The following is a 21,603-nucleotide window of genomic DNA, read 5'->3' as shown; positions in this document are numbered from 1 at the left end:
ATTCTTCACAACGGTCAGAGCATTTCAACCTGTTACGTCATGATTTTTTCCTCCAACTTTTCTTTGCTTAGATATGGACTGGTGTTCCCAAGTCCAATGCCCGGTTGGTTGGACCTGCCAAGACTATAATTTCTACTACATCTGCCTCCGTGAGTAAAATTCCTACTTCTAGATGACTGTTTAATAGAAAAAGTGTAGTCATTAATATTTATAAACATTCACCACCAGATATATTTCTATTAGCAAACCAGGTTATTTGAGGAGTCGAATTTGATCAATCCTGACAACATGTAAACACTTTATATGAAGATGTTATTGTACAGATATAGATGAAATATCGATAAATGTCAGACAGAAACTAATGTTATAATGTCATAAATGACATTGTAAATGGCATTATAATACTGTTTCTTTCGATTTTTAAAATGTCGTAATTTTTACTCATCTTTTTTTTCATCTTGCGTGGCATTTTTGGGGGAAGGCTTTTAGAATTCGACAAGCAATATCGGTGTGTGTTGGCAACGCACAGGTTGCCATTATTATATATTTAAACTCAGGACTAGCTTCCATGTAAATATGATTCACCTCATTAGTGTAATATTCCTGCCTAAAGTATTGTTTTCAAAATATGAATACGTGTTGTATTTCCTTCTAGATCCGGCCCCCATCACCCGGGCTATGCCATACCAGTGCAGCAGCGCCTCCTGTCCGAATGGCATGTACTGCACCGAGGAGGGTGTGGCAGCCTTCTCTTGCAAAACTGAATGACGTCACAGTGAGCGTAGTTTGCACTCAACTATTGGCCTTGCATATGTATAGATTCCATGCAACGGAAGGAAGATAATTTTTCTTTGATTCTCCGACTCTAATCAGACATGTAGGAGATGATATATCAATAAACCACCGAAAGATGACACAATGTGTTTTATTGTTGCTATTTTTTAAGCTCCTTCTGTGTTACGCGAGTTGGCTCAGTGCCAATTCAGGAGACCACATCTAGGTATTGCATCATTTAATTGGTTTTATATAGGTGCATGTACGACGAGATGACAATAAACGTTTGTTTTAAATGGCTTATCTACGCGACTCAACCTCTGCTTGGCGAGTATTAAAAACCCAAGTGAAGGTCGGGCAGACGGGTTGCCTCAAACCGGCACCCTGTCTGCCTACCATTGTATTCCAAGACAGACGGATGCCAAACAAATAGTTTATTGCAAATTTCTTGCCCGAGGGCTATTTGCAGTTGACATTAAAGGGTACAAACAAACAAATAGCGTATACTATAAGGCACTAATGCACGCCATACCTCAGCATCTCAAAGTTTTCTTTGCAAAGCAGTCATGTTTTCGCATATATGACAGCATTTAATGCTACCCATGCAATTTGTCATCTTAATAATTAATTTCAGCGATTGCCGTATTCAATAAAGTTACACACTGTTATGCGTCAGAGCTCCCGATTTGACAGCTTTATAAATACACGTTGATATGATAATTAAATACACATTGCACCTACCCACTATCGTGCGGTAACTAGGCACTGTGGAGGCAGGGTGGGCAATGTTTTAATCTCATTACAAGCACTTTATTGCTTGGTCAATTGTAATCCCACCTGTATAGCTCCCAAAGACATAAAAAGACTTATGCTAAGACGTATGCTATAGTATTTATCATGCAGTTAATCAACAGGGTCGGTCATTGACTCCGAAGTTATTTCACCAGGCAGGGTGAAGGGCGACGTGTTGACACGGTGTTGTTAGGGTCAATGAAAGTTCACTGACACTAGTATACAGTGACGCAGATGCACATGTAGCGTGTTGTGGTGTGTCGATCGTCCTATCCAGTTTAATGCAGCTTCCATACCTTTTATTTATGAGCGAGCTGGTAGAGGAGTCACGGTGAACTGTATAGGATGAATTACGGGCTAGAAGGCGGGAATACGTGGAAATGTAAGGGTATTAGTCCAAGTGGACTCGGTAGACTAAGTGAGTTTGTATTGTATGCTCTGTAAACCACTATGGTGTAACACACCAGGCTCGCACTGAACAGTACAAGCTGCATACGTAGACAGATTTATTTGATCCACTCACGCAGAGAATTTTCGAAGGATCCCTACTCGGTAATTGTGGTGGTTTTTTTCACGCGCTCTCCTCAAACATGGGACCTCCATTTAACGTCCGATACAAGGGACATTGTTCTCAGAAGACAGTCATTACATGTGAAGCTGGTGAATGATATGAAGACCATTTGCTTATCACAAGTTGCTGAATCAATTGGACCAGCGAATAATTATGTAAGCGAATGAGTAATTGAATGGTTGAGTGAGTGAGTGAGTGAGTTGGGGCGTATGTTAAATTGTACGGCTTTAATTAGGCTGTATGATTGATTTATAATCAAGTTAGTAGAAGCCACCTCTCATTGATTACCGCAGCTTTAATTATAGAGCTTACTTCAAACCAATAAAAGTACTTTATCAAAGAGTAAAATGGTGGATACGTGTACCACGTCATCGTGACGTAACCACCAGTGGACAGTTAAGGGTTAATGACCCTCCCAGAGGTGTATATGGTGTCACAACGCCTGGTCCTTTGCTATAACCCACCGAATAAAAACACCGAGTGAGCGAACTGCTATCTCTCTGTATAAAACTAACTTTTGGTACATGTAGTTCGATATTTGATATCACCATTCGATATGAATAATGGAAATGGGGAGAAATACTGAGAAGAGGGAACAATATCTTAGATAAATGTTTGACAATATGTACGTTCGGATGAAATTTATATCATTGAGCAAACTTCGATAAGAAGCTACCCCTTTGAGACCCAGTATTTAAAGGTATGTGGTCGTGGAACTCATTTTAGCATTTTGACGACGTAACATAATAATGTGCATGTGACGAACTTGAGCGATATATAGTAGCTTTACTAATACCCTGTCCCCTATTATAGCTGGTTAATTAAGCTACTCTGAAATTTACGATATTCGCGTGTAATAGCCTTTATTGATACGTCATGTACGAATGTTAATCTGATCCTCCAGCGGCCCGCTGGGCAGCTGTGTGCTTCCCATAGCTATGGCGGGACACGCTATAAATTGCCACACACCGAGTAAGACTTTAGAAACATCTCGTGGCCGACTCAACCCGCGGCAAAGATGTGGAGCTCTCTTCTCGTGTTCTCGGCTGTGATCGCCAGACCGGCGTTAACACAAGGTGGGTGGTTCTCTAGATAATGGGCGATGATCAAAGGCGTAGGGAGGTGGTCATTTGGTCAGGTTTTTCAATCACAATGGTAAATGTTACACAGTTACCTCTATGTTATCCTCATACCAATGAGAAAGTTACTCCCATTGTGCCCTCTTACCTTCTGGGTACATAACTTCCATTTTACCTCTTATCCCATGGAATTGTCACAAATTATTTTTCATTATTTTCGCGGCTCAAAAAACTCGTATTTTAGCATGCTCAAACGTAAAATTAACGTTTAGTCACTTTTCTGCAACGAAGCGCAACTATTATATGCCTTTCATTATATTTTCAGTATCATTTAACCCTCAAACACCCGAGTGGGGTCCATTTGGACCCCAGGCGTAAATTTTGATGTACCATTTGAACAGTTTTGATCTGAAGAAAAAATCCTTCCGTGACTTTGTCCATCAATATCTTTTACACCTTTTCCGAAGTTTTTACGAAGATTGGTTCAGTATTGTGGAAATTATAGAAAGATTCCGTGTTCAGTCCGTCTTGGGTCCAAACGGACTTTTGAGGTAAACTCCCTAACTACTTATCGTATGGCCATCAAACTTTCAGAGGATGATAAACATGTAAAACTAAATCTTCTGTGTCATAACCATGAAATATGACAACATTATGACGTCAGGTTTAGATAATAAGGGCGGCCATGTTGGATTTTGACTAATGACGTCATGAAATTAGCATAAATTATACATTTTGAATAATGAAAATAACATTGAATTACCTAGAACTTATTTTTTATAAGAAAACAAGTGTAGTTTAACCAAAAAAACTTGTTTAAATCAAAATTGACAATTTTTTGCAAAAATATGCCTTTTAGAACTTTATTGCCATGGCAACCCCAAAAAATGATCAACTTACTTTATTGGCTAAAAATGTTTGCTAACTTTATTTTGTGATATATTACAAAGTTTTGTAGCTTTAGCACTAGCCGTTCGTGAGTTATGTGACATAAACCTTGCGGACGGCCTCAAAATTCCCCTCTCTGGCCAAAATAGGTTTAGTGCAAAACGTGGTCGTTCTGATCTTTTGCATAGATTATGATGATGAGCTGGAATTTGCAACACTTTAACATGTCAATATATTCCTCTTACATTGACGAAGCAATGCATGCACAATGATAACCGATAACAATTGGAACTGAGATTTTATCAACGAAACATTTTGGGGTCCGTTTGGACCCCACTCGGTCATTTTAGTCGCAAAAAAAGGTCAGGGGTTTGAGGGTTAAGGAAGATCTCACAAGCATCCGTTTCTCAAGCCATTTCCGTGATCTTTTGACCACATTTAAACTGGAGTTCCGTCACGATTTTTCCCAAGTTTATGTGTCGTTCACGCAGCTTGAAATGTTACCTAAAGCCATATCTTTCTGTGGGCTTTTCCGTGATCTTTTCGTGTGATTTAGTTGTCATTTATTTTAGTATAGGCGACGAAGTTTCAACATTTCCGCATCTTTATTTATTGATTGCTAATATTCAGACAGGTGGGTAGCCCCTTCAACTTATTGGTAGTTGATTTCCAGGGGGGGGGGGGGACTACATGAAAAACCAAACAAGACGTGTTACATTCAATAAGACAACCAGAGGACAACAAAAAATGAATACAAATAAATTTTTATTTTTGCATCATGTGTTTTGTTTCAAACTGGCTTAGATTGGAACGTTCTGCACCATGTACGTCAGTATGTGTGATAGATACCTAAGATTGTGAATTTCAACGTGGTTTACATTGGCTATCCATCCGTGTCTTTCGACATTTCTAATTTGGTTTAAATCATACCAACTAGGTACCAGTGGCTTTGTTGTCTTAAGTATCTATAAATTCTAATTGTGGACATGATTTGGTCGACCGAGGGAACAATCGGTGCACGAATCCCGAAGATTCCCGAAGACGGGTACTGTTTCGTGATGAACAGTCCGCGCTCTCCATGTAGTCTCTGCCTCCTGATACTGATCAAGACTATGCAGTATAGAATTTACCCTAAATCGTTGTGCCCCGATTTTTTTCTCCCATGCGTATCTTTTTAGATGGTTACGACCACAATAACGCAGACTTCCATTCTGGTGAGAAATTGGGAATTCTTATCTTAGCAAAGAAGGCTCTCTTCTTACAGAATCAACAGATGTGCTGGGCGATAACACACGCCCTGCGCAGGAAAAGAACCTGCTGCAATTTGCAAAGATGATCTGGACGGTGACCGGACGCAACCCCCTGGACTACAACAACTACGGCTGCTACTGTGGGCATGGCGGGGCAGGCACACCCGTGGACGACATTGACAGGTATGATTGTTTGAACCTTGTTTATTTATGAAAGCTCAAATCGACCTGAAGGCCGCTTTTCATTGAGGTCGTGAGGGCCGAGCCAAGGGTCAGACAACGTATATAACAGAGGTACGGTTTAAAGTGCTAATGAGTCTTATTAGTATATACGCAAATTTACATACATAGTACAAAACAAATGATATTGAGAAATATAATTCGAGTCCATTCATTTCGGTCATTTCCATCACTTTAAGAGTCTCTTAAAGGAAGCCAGAGTTGAGGCTGTGCATATGTCTGGTAGACTGTTCCAGATGTTGGGTCAACGGTAGGCGAGGGCTCTTCTGAAGGTTTCTCGGTGGGGTTTTGGGACAGCAAGTTGATTGCTTGTACTTTGTCTAGTTGCTCTTGTGCTTTGGTCATCATCATCCCATATTTTCTTTAATTAGCCAAAGGCTGATTTATCAGCCGTAGGGGCAGCACGACTTGTTATGCTGTCTCAACAGGCATTTAGTCCCCTACGTCCGGATGCTTTGCAGTGAATCACCAACTCTAGAGACAAACAGAATGGTTTGCTCCATCGATATCGCACCGCACCATCGCACAAGTGGCGCGTTCTGTAGCGCGCAAACGTGCCTAACTTACTTGTGGCTCTCCCCAAACATGGGACCTCCATTTGACTTCCTATCCGATACGATTCTGATATGGGCATTCTGATGTTTAAATCATACGGGACCATTTTTGCCTGTCCTCTAAAGGGAGACATCTAAACATGCCACTAGCGCTTGTCGTCAGATCTAGCGCGTCAGAGTTTTTGGAGAGTTAAATGCCTGTCAACAAGGAAAGTTAACACTTAGATACAATATAGAGTCATAGAATCGACTTGCAATTGATCATGATGAGTTTTTGTTCATCCTTCCTTACCTTTCTAGGTGCTGCCAAGCCCATGACCGATGCTATGATACAGTTGACTATCCAAAGTTCACGACGTACACGTTTACTGCTGCCCGTGGAACCGTGACTTGCTGTACGTATGTGAATATGTTGCCAAGCAATTCAACACAGTCTTCTTCGTTATACTTCCTTCTTTGAATTCTTCCGTACACGTTTCTATGACCATCTGTTGCCTTCATGACGAAGGCGCACGGGCAGCACATGATGAAGGCGACAGATGGTCGTCTAAACGTTTACGGAATATTTAAAGAAGATTGTGTAACGAAGAAGGCTTTGTTGAATTGATGTACCAACCTAATGAAACTATTTACGGATGCAGGCATTATGGATATTTTGTCACTGTTTGTTCGATATGCTCACATCATCATGATTATTTCCGAAAGTAATTTCATCAGGTTGATACATTATGAGAAATAGGAGGTTTCTTTTACACAATTAGTTAATCTCACCATATTGACGTTTCGATGTCTGACAGACACGTTCCTCTGAGCTTCTAACTGGAGTTCTGCTTCTCGCCGCTATAGGTAGCCGGTGTAAGCGGCGCTTTGGTGGCGAAAACAGAATTCCAAACGTGATCAATTTTAAGTTTGTATGTCTATATAATATATCTAGTCACAGTGGATCATAAGGCAGCCTTGCGCAACATAAGCGGGTACTATTTTCTGATGGATGATATTTTTAAGGACACACATGCATCTAGCCTGTGTTGTAGGGCCGGCCGCAAGGGGCGCGATTTTAGTCAGGCTACAAATGCATCCGGCTTATCTGTTCGAACAAGGTCTGATAGAATATCCTTGGTTTGAATTACCCAAGCTTTTCGACAACAAACCTTTAATCCACGAATCCTTATATCCATGCACCTGCATACAGATGTATATGATTATGGCTTTTCCAAGGGCTTGTCCTCGACTTTCTTTTCTTTGGCGTCGATTCCCATCTCTATAAAGCAGAAACAAAATGTACATTACTGGCTGAAAATACACACGTCCGTGTAGTGATGACACGAAAGAAGAAGAAGTGAAATTTAAGATAAACATTCTGCGTTCTATGGATTTCCGCACTTATGGTAAATTTGACAAACAAACTGGATTCAAGAATAATAATCCATTCTCTCAGGAATTAGGATAGTACCCGATTCTGATCTGGAGTGGAATGTCACGTTACTATCCGCTCAAAATACGCATTACTAAGTGAAATGCATAATCTGTTGGGTATCAAACTTGCTCCGAATCAACTTTGAACTTTCTATCACAGTGGATGCAGTTGGTTGCAACGAACGAGCGGTGTGCGAGTGTGACCGGGATGCCGTTCTGTGTCTCAACAGATACGCATACACAGGAAAAAAAACCTGCGGTAAATATTACACAGTTTTCATTCTGCTTCGTCTGTGCATTGCAAAAATAAATCCAACGATAGCACTCCCGCATATCAGTGGTTCATTTATTGTAATAAATGTATCATATTTTAACCATCTTGAATGGAAAGAGAGTTTTGGCGATGATAGTAAAATTGTACCTGTCTACCTTCTAAGGTAAATGGTCGGCTCTTAACCACCTATCAGCAATATGTATTACATAAAGAAATGTAACAGTTCTGAAAGGTTTATGAATATATGATATATATATATATCCATGTATCTATATATAGATGTCTATCTATCTATCTATCTATCGATGAATGTATATCTATATCTATCATGGCCATCCATACGGTCGTATGCTCCTCTTGAAATATTTATTCATCCCTTCTCTCCCGTGTCAATATCTGCCGCTATAATGTCCCCGTAGTTAAAAAAAAAACTGCCAGAGGACTCAAACGTAGATTTCAATATGCTTTCAAGAGATATTAAGCGATGTGTTAAGCGATGCAGAATACCGCGGGATTGCAAGATGCTTTAAAAAGGATATCATGATGTAAAAATATTTCGAGATCCTTTCAAAAGATGTCAAGACTGTTTTTTTTGGGGGGGGGGGGGGTACCTGCGAAACAAGGTAAACAGGGAAGTACAAAAAAGCCCATAAGTCTTTCTACTACGACAGAATACGAAACCTTAAGGTAGAATATCCGGCGGATTGGTACAGAAAGATAAAGACCATCCTGAATATACAGCAGTCAGAGCTCTCACTCAATATTTCCGTCACGACGAAACAGACAACGTTTTCGTCTCAAACCACATTATTAAAAGGTTGGCCCAGGGAAAGATGGTAATGTAGTATTTTATTTGCAATAACTGACGTAATAAAGCTATTATTTGTATTACATGTACCATTTTACAATTGAAATGAATTCGCAATTCAGCCATTGACTGTTTTTGTTTATTCCATCATCATCATCATCATCTTTATCAAGATGATTTCAGAAAATTTCACCAAGCTTTTTAAAAGAGCTCTTCATGTTGGACGGATACCGTTATTCTTAATATACGGTGGAAGCCGCTTAATTGCACACCCAATTTTCCAGCGAATTCCAGCAATTATCCGGCGTGTGACATAATACGAAGTTACCGAGTTGGACCGCACCGCCACGGGATTTGGAGATTCCGTGCAATTGACCGAAGTGTGCGTTTATCCGATGTGCAATTAACTGGCTTCCACTGTAGTGGCAAACCAATATAACGTTATGTTTTACATATTTCCAGTCCAAACGACCACACCGACCTCGCCAACAATATACCCTCCAGAACCGACAACGACATACCTGACAACACCGCCGGGCCCAACTCCTGTCGGCTGCGACTTTGACGGACAATTCTACCCTCCGGGCACGACTATACAGGACAATCCGGGCTGTTTTGGGCACGTCATAATCTGTGACGAAGACGGAGAGTTACGTCATGGGGACTACTTTGGACATGGGTGTAAGTCCGTTCGACTTACAGTGTTACATATTATACTTATATGAAGATTTGTAGAGCAATCAACTACTAATGGAAATTTAAAAAAAAAAGCATTCTAAAAACATCCTTGGGTGTGTAAACTTGATAAAGATGACTATAAACTCTCTTCTCCTTTGCTCTTGTTATTTTATTGGACCTGTAAGCCCCAAAACACATGAAAGTCTGTCTGTATAATCTGATTTTCGAATCGCTATACAATCCACTTCTTTTTCAAGTCCGCGTTTTCTGGACTAGTACAACAAGAGGACCGGTTTTGTAACGGTACACCGTATCGGTATCCACCCCTACTGACTATACAACTGACACTGCCGGTGGCGATATCCATTTCCCACCCTTCATTACAGCATATGTTCCTTTAAGGCTTAGTGAATGGAAAAGTCAGTATTATTTTGATAAACTTTAAGATACAACTAACTTGGTTTGTTGGCATAGTCTTTACAAGGGAGTGTATTCTTTTGAACTCCAATGATGTTGTACTCTGATTTCCAATGCTGCAGGTTGCGAGCACGATGGACAGTACTATGAAGACGGGGAGACCATCATCACAGCTGACGGTGTGTTCTGTTACTGTGAGGGGAGCGACACTGACGAAGCCGCCCCTATGATCTGCGGAGGTAAAGGATTCCTTTGAAAATGAAATTTCAGAATGCAAAATGCTGCAATGTGTAGTTTTGTACGCCAAAAGGTCGTTACTCGTGCAACTGGATATGATTTGGAAAACTATTTGATGTATCTTATCACATGGGTGTTTGACTTCCATCGACCTAGAGGTTCACGGTGCCTATCTTTTATTTATCTGACAGGATGCGGATAGAGGCGAACCGGTATATGAAATATATATGATCTTTATTGTAAAAGCATTTGCTCAAAGGTCTATGTTTGGATAGACTGATGCGTTGATCCCACTTGCACCGGTGTCCGTGACGTAGGGTGGGGTGTACCAAGCTAATCTTGAGCACTGAGAAGTACGTACCTCTCAGTGGTCGAGATTAGCTTGCACTTTGATGTTAACTCCAAGTTAAAATCAACACGGGGCTTGGCTGTGTCTAAAAATACCCCGGGAACCGCATTGTGTCCCACACGTTTATACAAGGATCCCGCTTCAAAGTAAAAGCCCGTTAGGGCCCCTTTTTCAGTCGTCGTCAAAGCATCATTAAGATTAAAGTAAGTTAGAGAGGACTCATTACTCAACCTAACGACATCGTTCAAACCGCAGTCGTCCCTTAGTAAGACTACTGGAGCCGCACCGTTAAAAACTTGTGTTCAGCTTTCCAACCTGACAAGGTTTCGTTGCGTTCAACATCATCATTCGCATCGAAGCTTTCTGACACAAATGCCCGGCCATGCCCCAATGTACCTGCAGAGTAACAGGGTGTCGCTTGGGGAACCGCAGGAGTCAGGCTGAAATGGGAAAACAGCCCGTAGACTACCCGGCGGGGTCCCTTTACAATAGTTACAAAACCATTACTAAGAACAGTCTTAACATATGCAGGCAGGTAGAGACAACAAAGCACAGGTTGAACATTTACGCAGTAGACGCAACAGTTTTGTAAAAAAAAATACGCGTAACACGTATAGTATATTTCTTACAGAAACAACACCACCGCCGATAACGCCACCGACGACAACGCCACCGCCAACGACAACACCGCCGCCGACAACGCCGCCGCCGACAACGCCACCGCCGACAACGCCACCGCCGACAACACCACCACCACCGCCGGAAACAACACTTCTCGGCTGCTACGATGGAGTACAATTCTATCCTGCGGGAACGGTAATAGAAGATGTTCCAGGCTGTTTTGGGTCCTATTTAGCCTGTGGCGATGACGGAGAGTTCATTTATGGGGACAACTTTGGATACGGATGTAAGTCTGTTTGACTTATGACAGGGATTGAGAGGCTTTATTGGTCCATTAGCTTTAATTCAAAATTCTAAAAAAATGTACACTGCTAATCGTCATGGACATATGTAGAAATACACACATAACATAACATAACACATACACAAATTTTCAGTTATTTACTGTTCATCCCAGTTATTTACAGTTCGATCAATTCAAGTTGCATTTTTCAAATATCTAATGAGCCCTTGCCTAAATCTTGCCCTACTGGCAGATTGTACATTGTTTGGCAAATCATTCCATGTAGATAATGATCTACATATGAAAGTCGTCTTCTTTCATAACATATCATCGATAGTTATCTTAATATGCATGTATATGAAATTTATGTATTTCATATTTTCAAAGCAACTAATTGGGGCGGTCAAACTACGAATGGAAATGAAAAGTGGTCACTTACATTTTTTTAAAGGGAATGGTAAACATACGACCCAACTGACACTTTTACTGATGGTGCCAATATTTTGTTTTTGGCAACGCCTCATGGGGTGAGCCTAATACTATAGTGTGCGTCTATGTCAGGATTTCCAAGAAATGTACAGGCATGTCAAGTATTTATTTTCCACGCGTGCGCAGTTGCATCATATTCTGGCTAGTCTGCATTGTTCAGTTCCCCGAAGGGAATTCCCAAGTATCTGAGTGTTTGCAATGGCGAGAGTGATACTCCGGCAAGGGCAAAGATTAGTAGAGGATATCTGTAAACACACACCAACAACAGCAAATGTACAATACAATGCATATAGACCATAACTCCGTCCCTATGACAATGCATTTTCATTGCCAAACTTTAAAAAAAAATTCCTACATGCATTACTATGCAAATTTTTCAGAAAGGCATAATGAATCGAAAGTCTGTATTTTATGAGCTATTCCAAACACTTGTTGACGTGGACTATGCCAGGGAATGTACACGTTTGATTCCAGTGACGTTGTGGTTAAGTTGATTTCCGACGCTGCAGGTTGCGAGCACGATGGACAGCACTATGAAGACGGGGAGACCATCATCACAGCTGACGGAGTGACATGTTACTGTGAGGGGAGTGACTTTGTCGAATCTGTTCCCATGACCTGCGATGGTAAGAATTCTTTTGGAAAGAGAGCCTAGTTGGGAAAACAGAATTCTGTATTATCTATATGTTAATGACGAGCTAACAACAACAATATTTTCTTGTTCTTCCAGCAACTGGAAATGATTTGTGATCTAATTAATAACTACATGATGATTGAAGCAAGCCATTATTGAATGAAACGTCTTTGTTGTACATTCATGGTTAGGGTCGTCTAATTAATAACAAACTGAACTTGCATATAATGCATGAAAAATGAAACTTTACAAATATGTTGCCCGTGTGTGTGCGTGTGTATAAATTGAGTATACTTTGGCAGTAGAAGTATACTTAGTGCTGTACTAAGCTAACCGAATGGAGTTAGATCATGTCAATAACAGAAATGTCAAATTGGTCACCTATGGTATATTACTAATAGGAACGACCGTGCCACCAACAACTTTGCCTCCTACAACAACTTTGCCAACGACAACAACTTTACCTCCGACAACCATTCGAGTCGGCTGTGAGTATGGAGGACGATTCTACCCTGCAGAGTCTATAATAACGTCGATACCAGGCTGTACGGGGGGTGATCTATACTGTGACGAAGAGGGAACGATCCTTTTCGGGTACGACTTTGGACACGGATGTAAGTCTGGTCGGTTTATTAACAATCATATTTATTAGTGTATACTATTAGATATTTGTATTTTCAAAGTCATCAGCAACTACAAAGGAAAAAAGCCTGCAAAAAAGCGGATGGAAAAGATATTGAACTCATCAGAATTGTCTCTGACAGCGTACACGTGTACGTGTATTATTTTTGTCTACAATTCCCTCCTTGCATGGCTAAACAAGTTCCTTTTAATTTTTAGCCAGGCAAAGTGATTCGAATTGTTGTCATTCGTTGAGCTGTTAAGTGGACTGTTGGAACGGACGATTACAAGATGATGTGCCCTTTTGAACCTCACTGTTCCAATCGTTGCAGGTTGTGAGCACAATGGACTGTTCTTCGGAGATGGACAGATCTACTTTGATGGCGATGTGGCTTGCTACTGCGATGGGAGCACAAGTAACAATAATTATATAGCTCCAATGATCTGCCAAGGTAAAAACTCCTTTTGGAAAGTTTATGTCTTTGAGAATTCAGGATATAGATTAGATGTTATTTATAAAAGAAACGACCTTGCCGTCAACATGGGCGCCGACGCAAATTCCCATTCTGTAAACGGCTGTTGCCTTAAATAACGGTCGTTGCCATTTCGCGGAACGTTCGATGCCACATCCAAACGGCTAATCTGGAATTCCAACTGCTCGCGGCATATTTGTTACGTTTTCGTGAATTATCGGAATCCTTAGTATTGCGGGTCATTGCATCTATAGAAGAAGATGACTCTGGGTCTGTTTGCCTATAACATTTTCTTACTCTCCTTCACATATGTCATTGCAAGATGTTTATCTTTTAGTCACCTATAGGTTTTTTTATTGTGAATATCGTAACTTGTTTGTCTAGCAATATGTTGGATAGAGACAACCACTATGTTCAATGGAAAACCTTTATTGTAAATCCATGGCGCAAAGGGCTTTTGGTCACACCGCGGCACCGATACCGGTAGGGATTGCAATTGCAGCCCCTGTCGGGCCCTGAAGGTACCGATTTGTCCGGTGGACTTCAGGATACCGCGAGGTTGGCTCTCCGTGTGCTCACGAGAAGCTTGCAGAATCTACTTGTTACCGGGTCCTCGGTTACTCTTAAGTCCGATTTAAGGCAACCCGAGGCCTGGCCATGTCCCAAAATACCAGGGGAGCCACAGGGTGTCCCAAGGCTTCACAGTGTCTACCTTCTAATCATCTGACGAGATGCGGCTCCGAGGCAAACCGTTATATGGAATGAATAACCTTTGTTGTAAAAGCATCACTTGAAGGCTTACGTTTGGATAGTCTAGCTTTAGAAATATCTCGTCATTTTGTATCGAACAATGACAAGCTGTTATGGAATGGAATGTAACGTTTGACATGTCACCGTGTTATATGTCTACTAGTAACGACCACACCGCCGTCGCCGACAACATACCCGCCAGAACCAACGACAACACCAACGCCACCGCCGACAACCCCACCTCTCGGCTGCGACTATGCAGGACAATTCTACCCTGCGGGAACGACAATAGAGGAGGTTCCTGGCTGTTTTGGGTACATCATAATCTGTGACGACAACGGAGGGTTACTTATTGGGGACAACTTTGGATACGGGTGTAAGTCTATTCTACTTGTTTTCGTACTTATACCAGGCATTCAACTACTAATGATGATTTTAAAAAAAGGACATGTGCTTGCATTTTAAAAACGAAGAAGGAAACGTGCCACCGAACTTCTACATCTTCTTTTTCTGGGGTTAACACTTCAGACTGATGACGATTAGGGGTGGGTACCAGTACATGAAATTCAGGTCCAGGTTGGTCCAGGTCCAGAGGCTCAGGCCCAGGACCGGAGCTGAACCTGGACCTACTTATCTTTGAAATATTGTGAATGGACAATACTCAATACAATGGTCCATTTCGCTATGAAGGAGCCGGGGTCAGCTATGTAGAGTATCCGGCATCCAGGCATTTTAAAATATCTTTTTCTAAATGCTTCTGTTTCAGGCCAGGTATGCCCGTAGAAACTTGCTAAAAAATAAGCATCAGCTCTTTAAAAATGACTATCAAATATCTTTAACTTCGCTCTTGCTATTCTCTTGGACCTATACAAGCCCTAAAACGCGTCAACGCCTTTTCTTTTCTGTCCAAAATCTGGTCCAGTTTTTCTGGACCATGCCAGTCAAACAAGAAAACCGGTTTTGCAGCGGTCAATCTTACCCTTAGTACCAACTCCTACTGACGATACAACTGAGTGAGTGACACTGCCGGTGGCAATATCCATTTCCCATGGATGTAATGTTCCTTATAGTAAGGCTCGATGAAACAAAACGTATTTAAATGTGGGACACTATCTTAGATTCTTGATATATTCTACGGAAGAGGATGATTGTACACTTTTAACTCCGATGATGTTGTTACTTTGATTTCCAATCTGCAGGTTGCGAGCACGACGGGCAGTACTATGAAGACGGAGAGACCATCACAACAGCTAACGGTGTGACCTGCTACTGTGAGGGGAGCGACCATTATGAACCTGCCCCTATGGTCTGCGAAGGTAACAAAAAATCATTGAAAGGGCAGCCTCCTTTTAATAATTCAGAATGCAAATTGCTACAATATGTAGTACGTTTTATGCCAAATGGTAGTAATAATCAATTATCATTCTGATTTGGAAACGTTTCCAATCTCATAGCTAGTTCCTAGAGCAACTACTATTTGATGTATCTTATTACATGGAACCTTTCATCGACCTACATTTTCATATAGTGCCAATCTTCTATCTATCTAACGGCATGCGGATGGCAAACCGTTATATAGAATGAATAATCTTTATGACTGTAAAAGCATATCTCAAAGGCCTAGGTTTGGATAGTTTTATGTGTGGGTCACACTTGCAACGGTACCCGTGGGGTAGGGCGGCTCAAAAGGCGGGGTACTTCGGGGTGCTAAAGATGAGCTTGTAGGTCGATTGTAACTCCAATTAAAAACAAAACGAGGCTGTTCCGAGATTCCGAAATCAAGATTTATCAATTCATTGCCTTTTGGCATGTAACATTTTGTCATATATTGTCCGCGTGTAAGAGGTGGTGCCATGGAATCTGGGAGGCTCCCTGTCATAGATTTAATCCCAGGCGATCGTCGGAGACATGATTGAAAAAAAAAAAACAGAAGACCCTCAATCGATCTTAAAATCCGCTGAAGGACGTCGACACTGTGGCAGCTGTATAAGGGATGTAGAATACAAAAAGATTTCAAGATGCGTTTCAAAATATCTCAAGATGTCTTGAAATATTCTAAGATCATTTCAAGATAGATCCCAAGATTTTGAAAAGCTGGTGTGTTACGCCGAACGGCGGTTATACCGGCTATATATATATATATACAGATGATGATTCAAAGCGATGTTTAAGATGAGCCCAAAAAGTAGTCACTCAAGCAACTGGACATGATTTTGGAAACGGTCAGACGTTTCAAACAACATCCGTTGTTTTTCGTCAGTGACTCTAATTGAGTATCTGGTAGAAACTGGTCTTTTATACTCTAAATGTGAAAGAGCTGGAGACAATTTTGGGTATCTAATAGGAACCCAGATAAGACCGAAAGTCAAACTGAAGAGATTTTGACGATTTTCAAGATGCTTCAAAAGATCTAAAGATGCTTTGAAATATCTCGTCATGCTTATCGATGATTTTTAGAGGCAAACCATTATAGAATTGAATGTAATGTTTGATATCCTTCTAGGTTGTGAATACTTAGGGCAGTTCTACCCTATTGGATCCACAATAGAGGAGGAACCAGGATGTTTTGGGTACGCTATATTCTGTTACGAGTACGGCGTAGTCATTGCGGACAACTTTGGATTCGGGTGTAAGTCTGTTCGATTTTTAACCCATCATTGATTCAAGTGTTAGTGGCCCATGGTACGAGAAAGATTCGCCATCAGCACATTGACTATGTTTTTCAGAATACTTGTCAGTAAGGAGCCCCATAACATTTACAGCTCCATCGTCCCTGTCCATTCTACCCACACATATTCAACTAGATTATCCAACTCCTTCAGTTTTAAACTCCCTAAGCCAAAAACAAACTCAAAAAAGCGAACTTTTCTCTACCGTGCCATCAGTCTTTGGAATGACCTACCACCATACATCAAATCTCTGCCCAACATCTCACGCTTTAAAAAGGCAATGTATCAAGTCTTCTCAAGCCAATAGTTTTTTTTAATGATTGTGTATCTATTATTATCTGTTTGTATATATACATGTATGTTTGTGTATATATTTGCGTTTGTTTATGTATGTTTCATTGTTTCATATGAACCCTGGTAGACTAGCCCTAAATAGGGCTAAAGGGTATCGGAATAAAGGAATAAAGGAATAAAGGAGTGTTTCTTTTAATTTTCCTTTAGCCACGTTGATTTGATTATATGGATGACATCCGCGCTCGCACCAATTTTTGGCCATTTCCAAAAAAAGTTTTCGACCACACAATAAATTGTGCAAAGCAGCTGTAAATTGAGCACAAATATTCCGTAGATTGAAAAAAAGTATCAGAAAACAGATAACTAATGCCATATATAGAATGCCAAAATGAATCTAAAGTCAAAGAATAAGAATAAGATGTGAAAGGACGGAAAGAAAAAAAAAATCTATTGTTGGTTGGGGGAGGTACCAGTACAGAAAATTCAGGTCCAGAGGATCATGGTATACCATACTATGTGTGTTTAGTCCTATGTTCAACCTTCCTGGCCACTTTGATTTCATCCTGAAGGCAACTTTTTTTTTTTGGCCAAACTTTTTTTTTTTATTCGCTCGCTCGCATCAGTTTTGGAGTTCCTGGAGGATGTCATCCATATAATCAAATCAACATGGCCTTACTGCATATGTTCCCTTTTAGCTTGACATTGTGAATCAAAACGTCAGTACCTTATGATCTATTCATTTATTAATAAGTTAATAGTATTAAGATACTTGTTGACAAGCATGATGTACAATATGGCCAATTGACTGGTGGACGTACCGACTGGTAATTATCTAATACCAGCTAAAAAAAAGAAAGAGAAAGAGTCATGCCTTCAAGTATCAGAGTAACCAAAAAAGGATTGAGTTGTTCAAAAATTCGCATTTTCCCAGACCTACCGTAGCGTTAAATTTGTTATAATCAAGCGGAGTAGGGGCATCTTCTCAGAATAGTTGTAAAGAACACTTGTAGATAGATGTGCAAAAGTTGCGACGCTGGTGTGTCACACCGAAAGGCGGTTATACCAGCTATATAGATACAGACATAGTCAACTTATGCAAGGAAAATTTCCCTTTTAAACTCACAAGAAATGCACACTTTTGAGCTTCACTGCTGTTACGTTGATTTCCAATGCTGCAGGTTGCGAGCACGATGGACAGTACTATGAAGACGGGGAGACCATCATCACAGCTGACGGTGCGACCTGTCGCTGTGAGAGGAGCGACTCTGGGGAACCTGTTCCCATGATCTGTGAAGGTAAACATTGCTTTGAAGCCAAATTCCTGAAAAAAATACTGTAATCTATTGCCTTATGCACGAAATAGTGGTTAAGCAAGCGACTGGATATCCAATCGTTTGAGTGACTATGGTGATGATGATGATGATTTATGCTTGCTTACTTACTTGCATAAGGCGAGTCCATCAGGCCTCGAGTTGTGATGGCAGACCATGTGTCCCTGTCAATCATTGCTCGTTGTAAGTTGTCAACTTCAAGGCCCGTATCTTTCCTGAGCATGTCTATGTATGTTGCCGCCGGTCTGCCCGGCCTCCTCTTCCCATGCCTGGGCGTCCAGAGTACCAGGTCAGCAACCATTTCCTTGCTCCTGAGGCAGTGACCTGCAAATGAGTGACTAGTATTTTGCGTGTCCTATTGAGTGGAATCCCTGGATTAAAGTCGATTTCAATAACTGGAATGGTAAGTCTAACACGTATAGTACTTTCTATTAGAAACGACAACGACCATACCGACAACAACCCCGCGTCATCATGGCTGCGAGTATGGAGGACAATTCTACCCTTCGGGATCGATAATAGAGGAGACGCCTGGCTGTTTCGGGAGGACTGTATGCTGTGATGAGTACGGGCAGGTGGTCATTTGGGAAAACTGGGGATACCAGTGTAAGTCTGTTCGACTTGTTACCCAATCATATTTACCTGGATATTGATATTTTCAAAGCCATTAATCACAAATGAAAAGAAAATGTGTACGCTGGCATTTTTTAAGGAAGAAGCGCATTAAGCGTACAAGCATACTTCTTCTTCTTCTGGAGTCAAGACTTTTTTTCCAAATTTAATCTAACCTGGATACATGTTCAGACAAAGCTGTTTTTTTAAGATTCCAAGGGTGTTTAAGTCTTCTTACAACATGAATGACACTGCCGGTAACAATTATCAAGTGTCCTATCCGCAAGACTGCATGAGTTACTTTTAGAAAGGCAAAAAAAAACAGTACGTGCGAATTTTATGAGCGTTTATGAACGCTTATTGACTTCGTCTGTCCAAGGGAACCAGCATTTTAAACTCCAATAATGTTGTTGTTGCTATAATTTCAGGTTGCCAGTACAACGGACAGTACTATGAGGACGAAGAGACCATCACGAGAGCGGACGGTGCGACCTGTCACTGCGAGGGGAGCAACACGTATGAACCTGCCCCCATGATCTGTGACGGTAAGTTTTGTTGTTTTTTTTTTTTTCAAAAGGGAACCTCCTTGGCTGATAGGCTGATCCCGAAGCCCCGCCTCCTGTTCGTGATTATATCGAATACATCCGCCAAAAAAGCGCTTGTCGGAAAAAAATTGCTGTTAAAAATGCTGAACCTTATCAGAAAAAATGAAAGAAAGACTATTTGCCTTTGTTGAGGAATGCTTCATCCAACGTGAGCAGTTGTTTCAGAAGAGTATGAATAAAGGTGCGGTACTAAGGGTGTTAAAATGTCACTCAAAGTTGAAGCGGGAGACACCGAATAAAAGCTACATTGTCAAAGTGCTCGAAATTGAACAGGGGGTTCTTTTTGTTCGATATGCATATGGTGTTCGATATGATCGGGCTATTCAGAATACATAACAATGTAAACGATTGATTTAACCGATCAGTGTTCACCTACAATCCAGTTTACCAAACAACTGACACTCATTGCGAAACCTTATTCTCAAAGTAGCGGACGTTTAGAAGGTCTTTGTCTTTCAACAAACTATCTGTGATTGGAACGTTTTGAATTTCTTGATAGTACAAATTGTTTTGTATATTTTATTATGTTGGACACTTAGATTTATAACAATCAATGCCTGCGTCACCTTTACAATGATTGACAAGTGGCTGCAATGTTTCTCACTCTTCCTAGATCAACAGGTGTACTTGACCACTGTTGGCGCTTGGAAATTTTACAAGGTTCGTGTGACTGGACAGATGACCAATGCCAACGTCAAGGCCACGTGCGAGGCGGCGGGGATGAGGTACCCCTGCTACTCATCAGGTATGGACGGGTGCACCAGCTACTACTGGGCCTCAGACTGCATCTGCTACGACGCCGATGTCAGCTGCTTAACCCACGAGGTCCTCTCGGCACACCTGTGTGGGACGACTGCCGGGGCCGGCAGCAGGTGTGAGCACCTTGATGACACCTTTGCGTACATGCCCATCTGGCTGCACGGTGATGACAGCGCCATTGGAGTGGACTATCAGACTCACACCTGGGGCCTGTATGGAGCAGACTACAGCAACATGTACGCCCTGTGTGCAGGTACGGATTATAGTACTTTCGATGTGAGAGCCTTTTTTGCAATAAAATGGAAAAGACATGCATTTTATTGCTGCCAATATATCTGGATTTTTGGCAAATACAGTAGGCCGTCCTGAGGAAAAGGATTAGGCTAGATGACTTTTCAACTTTTTAGAAAAAAAAAATTTCTTCATCCTTTTCAGAAACCATTTCTTTGACTGTTTAAACTGCACTATGTGAAAAAATGCATATGATTTACCAGCCGCATCATTTGCAATGGTGGAGAAGATTAGATTATTTTTGTTTTTGTAGGTTCAGTGTCTTTCCAGTGAGGAGGGTTAGCTCATCTCAAAGCATGACCGGAAATACAGCCGAGCGATGACGGAGCATTTTATGAGCGCAGCGGGTCGCCATTATCTGTTGACTAGGTCTCTTTGCATTGGCGGCGTCTATTTCTCGCCGCCTTTTCGGTTGATTTTAACTGTGATTTTAAACATCTAGGGGCCGGGCCGTAATGCAGCGGCGCCTCCTGTCCATAAGGCATGTACTGCACCGAGAAGGCTGCGTCTTTTGCAACGCTGAATGACGTCAGAGCACGACACTTCCGGCAGCCCAAGGCTTACACACCAAATACTTATACTACGATAACGTTTAGTTTAAGCTTAGCCTTGATACTGACATTAACGATTTGTTAATGGTAATAAATCACTCGGAAATGATATTCAGTTTCTTGTGTGTTTTATTTTCTAGAATAAGAATCTGCTGCGATATGCACACCCCGAAGATCATTACACTAAATATATTTACCTGCTTGAAGGAAAGCAGGCATTGTTTTTGGTAGGGATCACGATTTGGAATTTGTGAATCCGGAACGATATCTTTAGAACCTCTGGATGGATTGCG

At 41.2% G+C, this 21,603-nt stretch overlaps 2 protein-coding genes across 2 annotated transcripts; both read left to right on the top strand.

Moving 5' to 3' along the window:
• Window positions 1-3,142: 3,142 nt before the first annotated feature.
• Window positions 3,143-10,036, top strand: LOC118413000 (acidic phospholipase A2 2-like). The gene is made up of 6 exons (XM_035816098.1): window positions 3,143-3,213; window positions 5,369-5,537; window positions 6,449-6,543; window positions 7,725-7,823; window positions 9,109-9,327; window positions 9,864-10,036. The coding sequence occupies exons 1-6, from the start codon at window positions 3,156-3,158 to the stop codon at window positions 9,995-9,997; spliced, it is 774 nt and encodes a 257-aa protein (XP_035671991.1). The 5' UTR covers window positions 3,143-3,155; the 3' UTR covers window positions 9,998-10,036.
• A 681-nt stretch (window positions 10,037-10,717) lies between these two features.
• On the top strand, window positions 10,718-21,032 carry LOC118412999. The gene is made up of 11 exons (XM_035816097.1): window positions 10,718-10,766; window positions 10,959-11,234; window positions 12,230-12,346; window positions 12,756-12,968; window positions 13,308-13,427; window positions 14,362-14,574; window positions 18,340-18,456; window positions 18,928-19,098; window positions 19,533-19,649; window positions 20,323-20,721; window positions 21,013-21,032. The coding sequence occupies exons 1-11, from the start codon at window positions 10,718-10,720 to the stop codon at window positions 21,030-21,032; spliced, it is 1,812 nt and encodes a 603-aa protein (XP_035671990.1).
• The last annotated feature ends 571 nt before the right edge of the window (window positions 21,033-21,603 follow it).

Source organism: Branchiostoma floridae, chromosome 4 (assembly GCF_000003815.2).
Source record: "Branchiostoma floridae strain S238N-H82 chromosome 4, Bfl_VNyyK, whole genome shotgun sequence".
NCBI lineage: Eukaryota > Metazoa > Chordata > Leptocardii > Amphioxiformes > Branchiostomatidae > Branchiostoma > Branchiostoma floridae.
The sequence above is the reverse complement of the archived record's forward strand: the minus strand, read 5'-3'. Positions and strand labels throughout refer to the sequence as shown.

Coding starts and splice junctions, on each gene's coding strand:
- LOC118413000 (XM_035816098.1), top strand. CDS start 3,156: ATGTGGAGCTCTCTTCTCGTGTTCTCGGCTGTGATCGCCAGACCGGCG. Junction 7,824..9,108: donor CACAGGAAAAAAAACCTGCG/GTAAATATTACA, acceptor ACATATTTCCAG/TCCAAACGACCACACCGACC. Junction 9,328..9,863: donor GGACTACTTTGGACATGGGT/GTAAGTCCGTTC, acceptor CCAATGCTGCAG/GTTGCGAGCACGATGGACAG.
- LOC118412999 (XM_035816097.1), top strand. CDS start 10,718: ATGTACCTGCAGAGTAACAGGGTGTCGCTTGGGGAACCGCAGGAGTCA. Junction 12,347..12,755: donor TGTTCCCATGACCTGCGATG/GTAAGAATTCTT, acceptor TATTACTAATAG/GAACGACCGTGCCACCAACA. Junction 19,650..20,322: donor TGCCCCCATGATCTGTGACG/GTAAGTTTTGTT, acceptor CACTCTTCCTAG/ATCAACAGGTGTACTTGACC.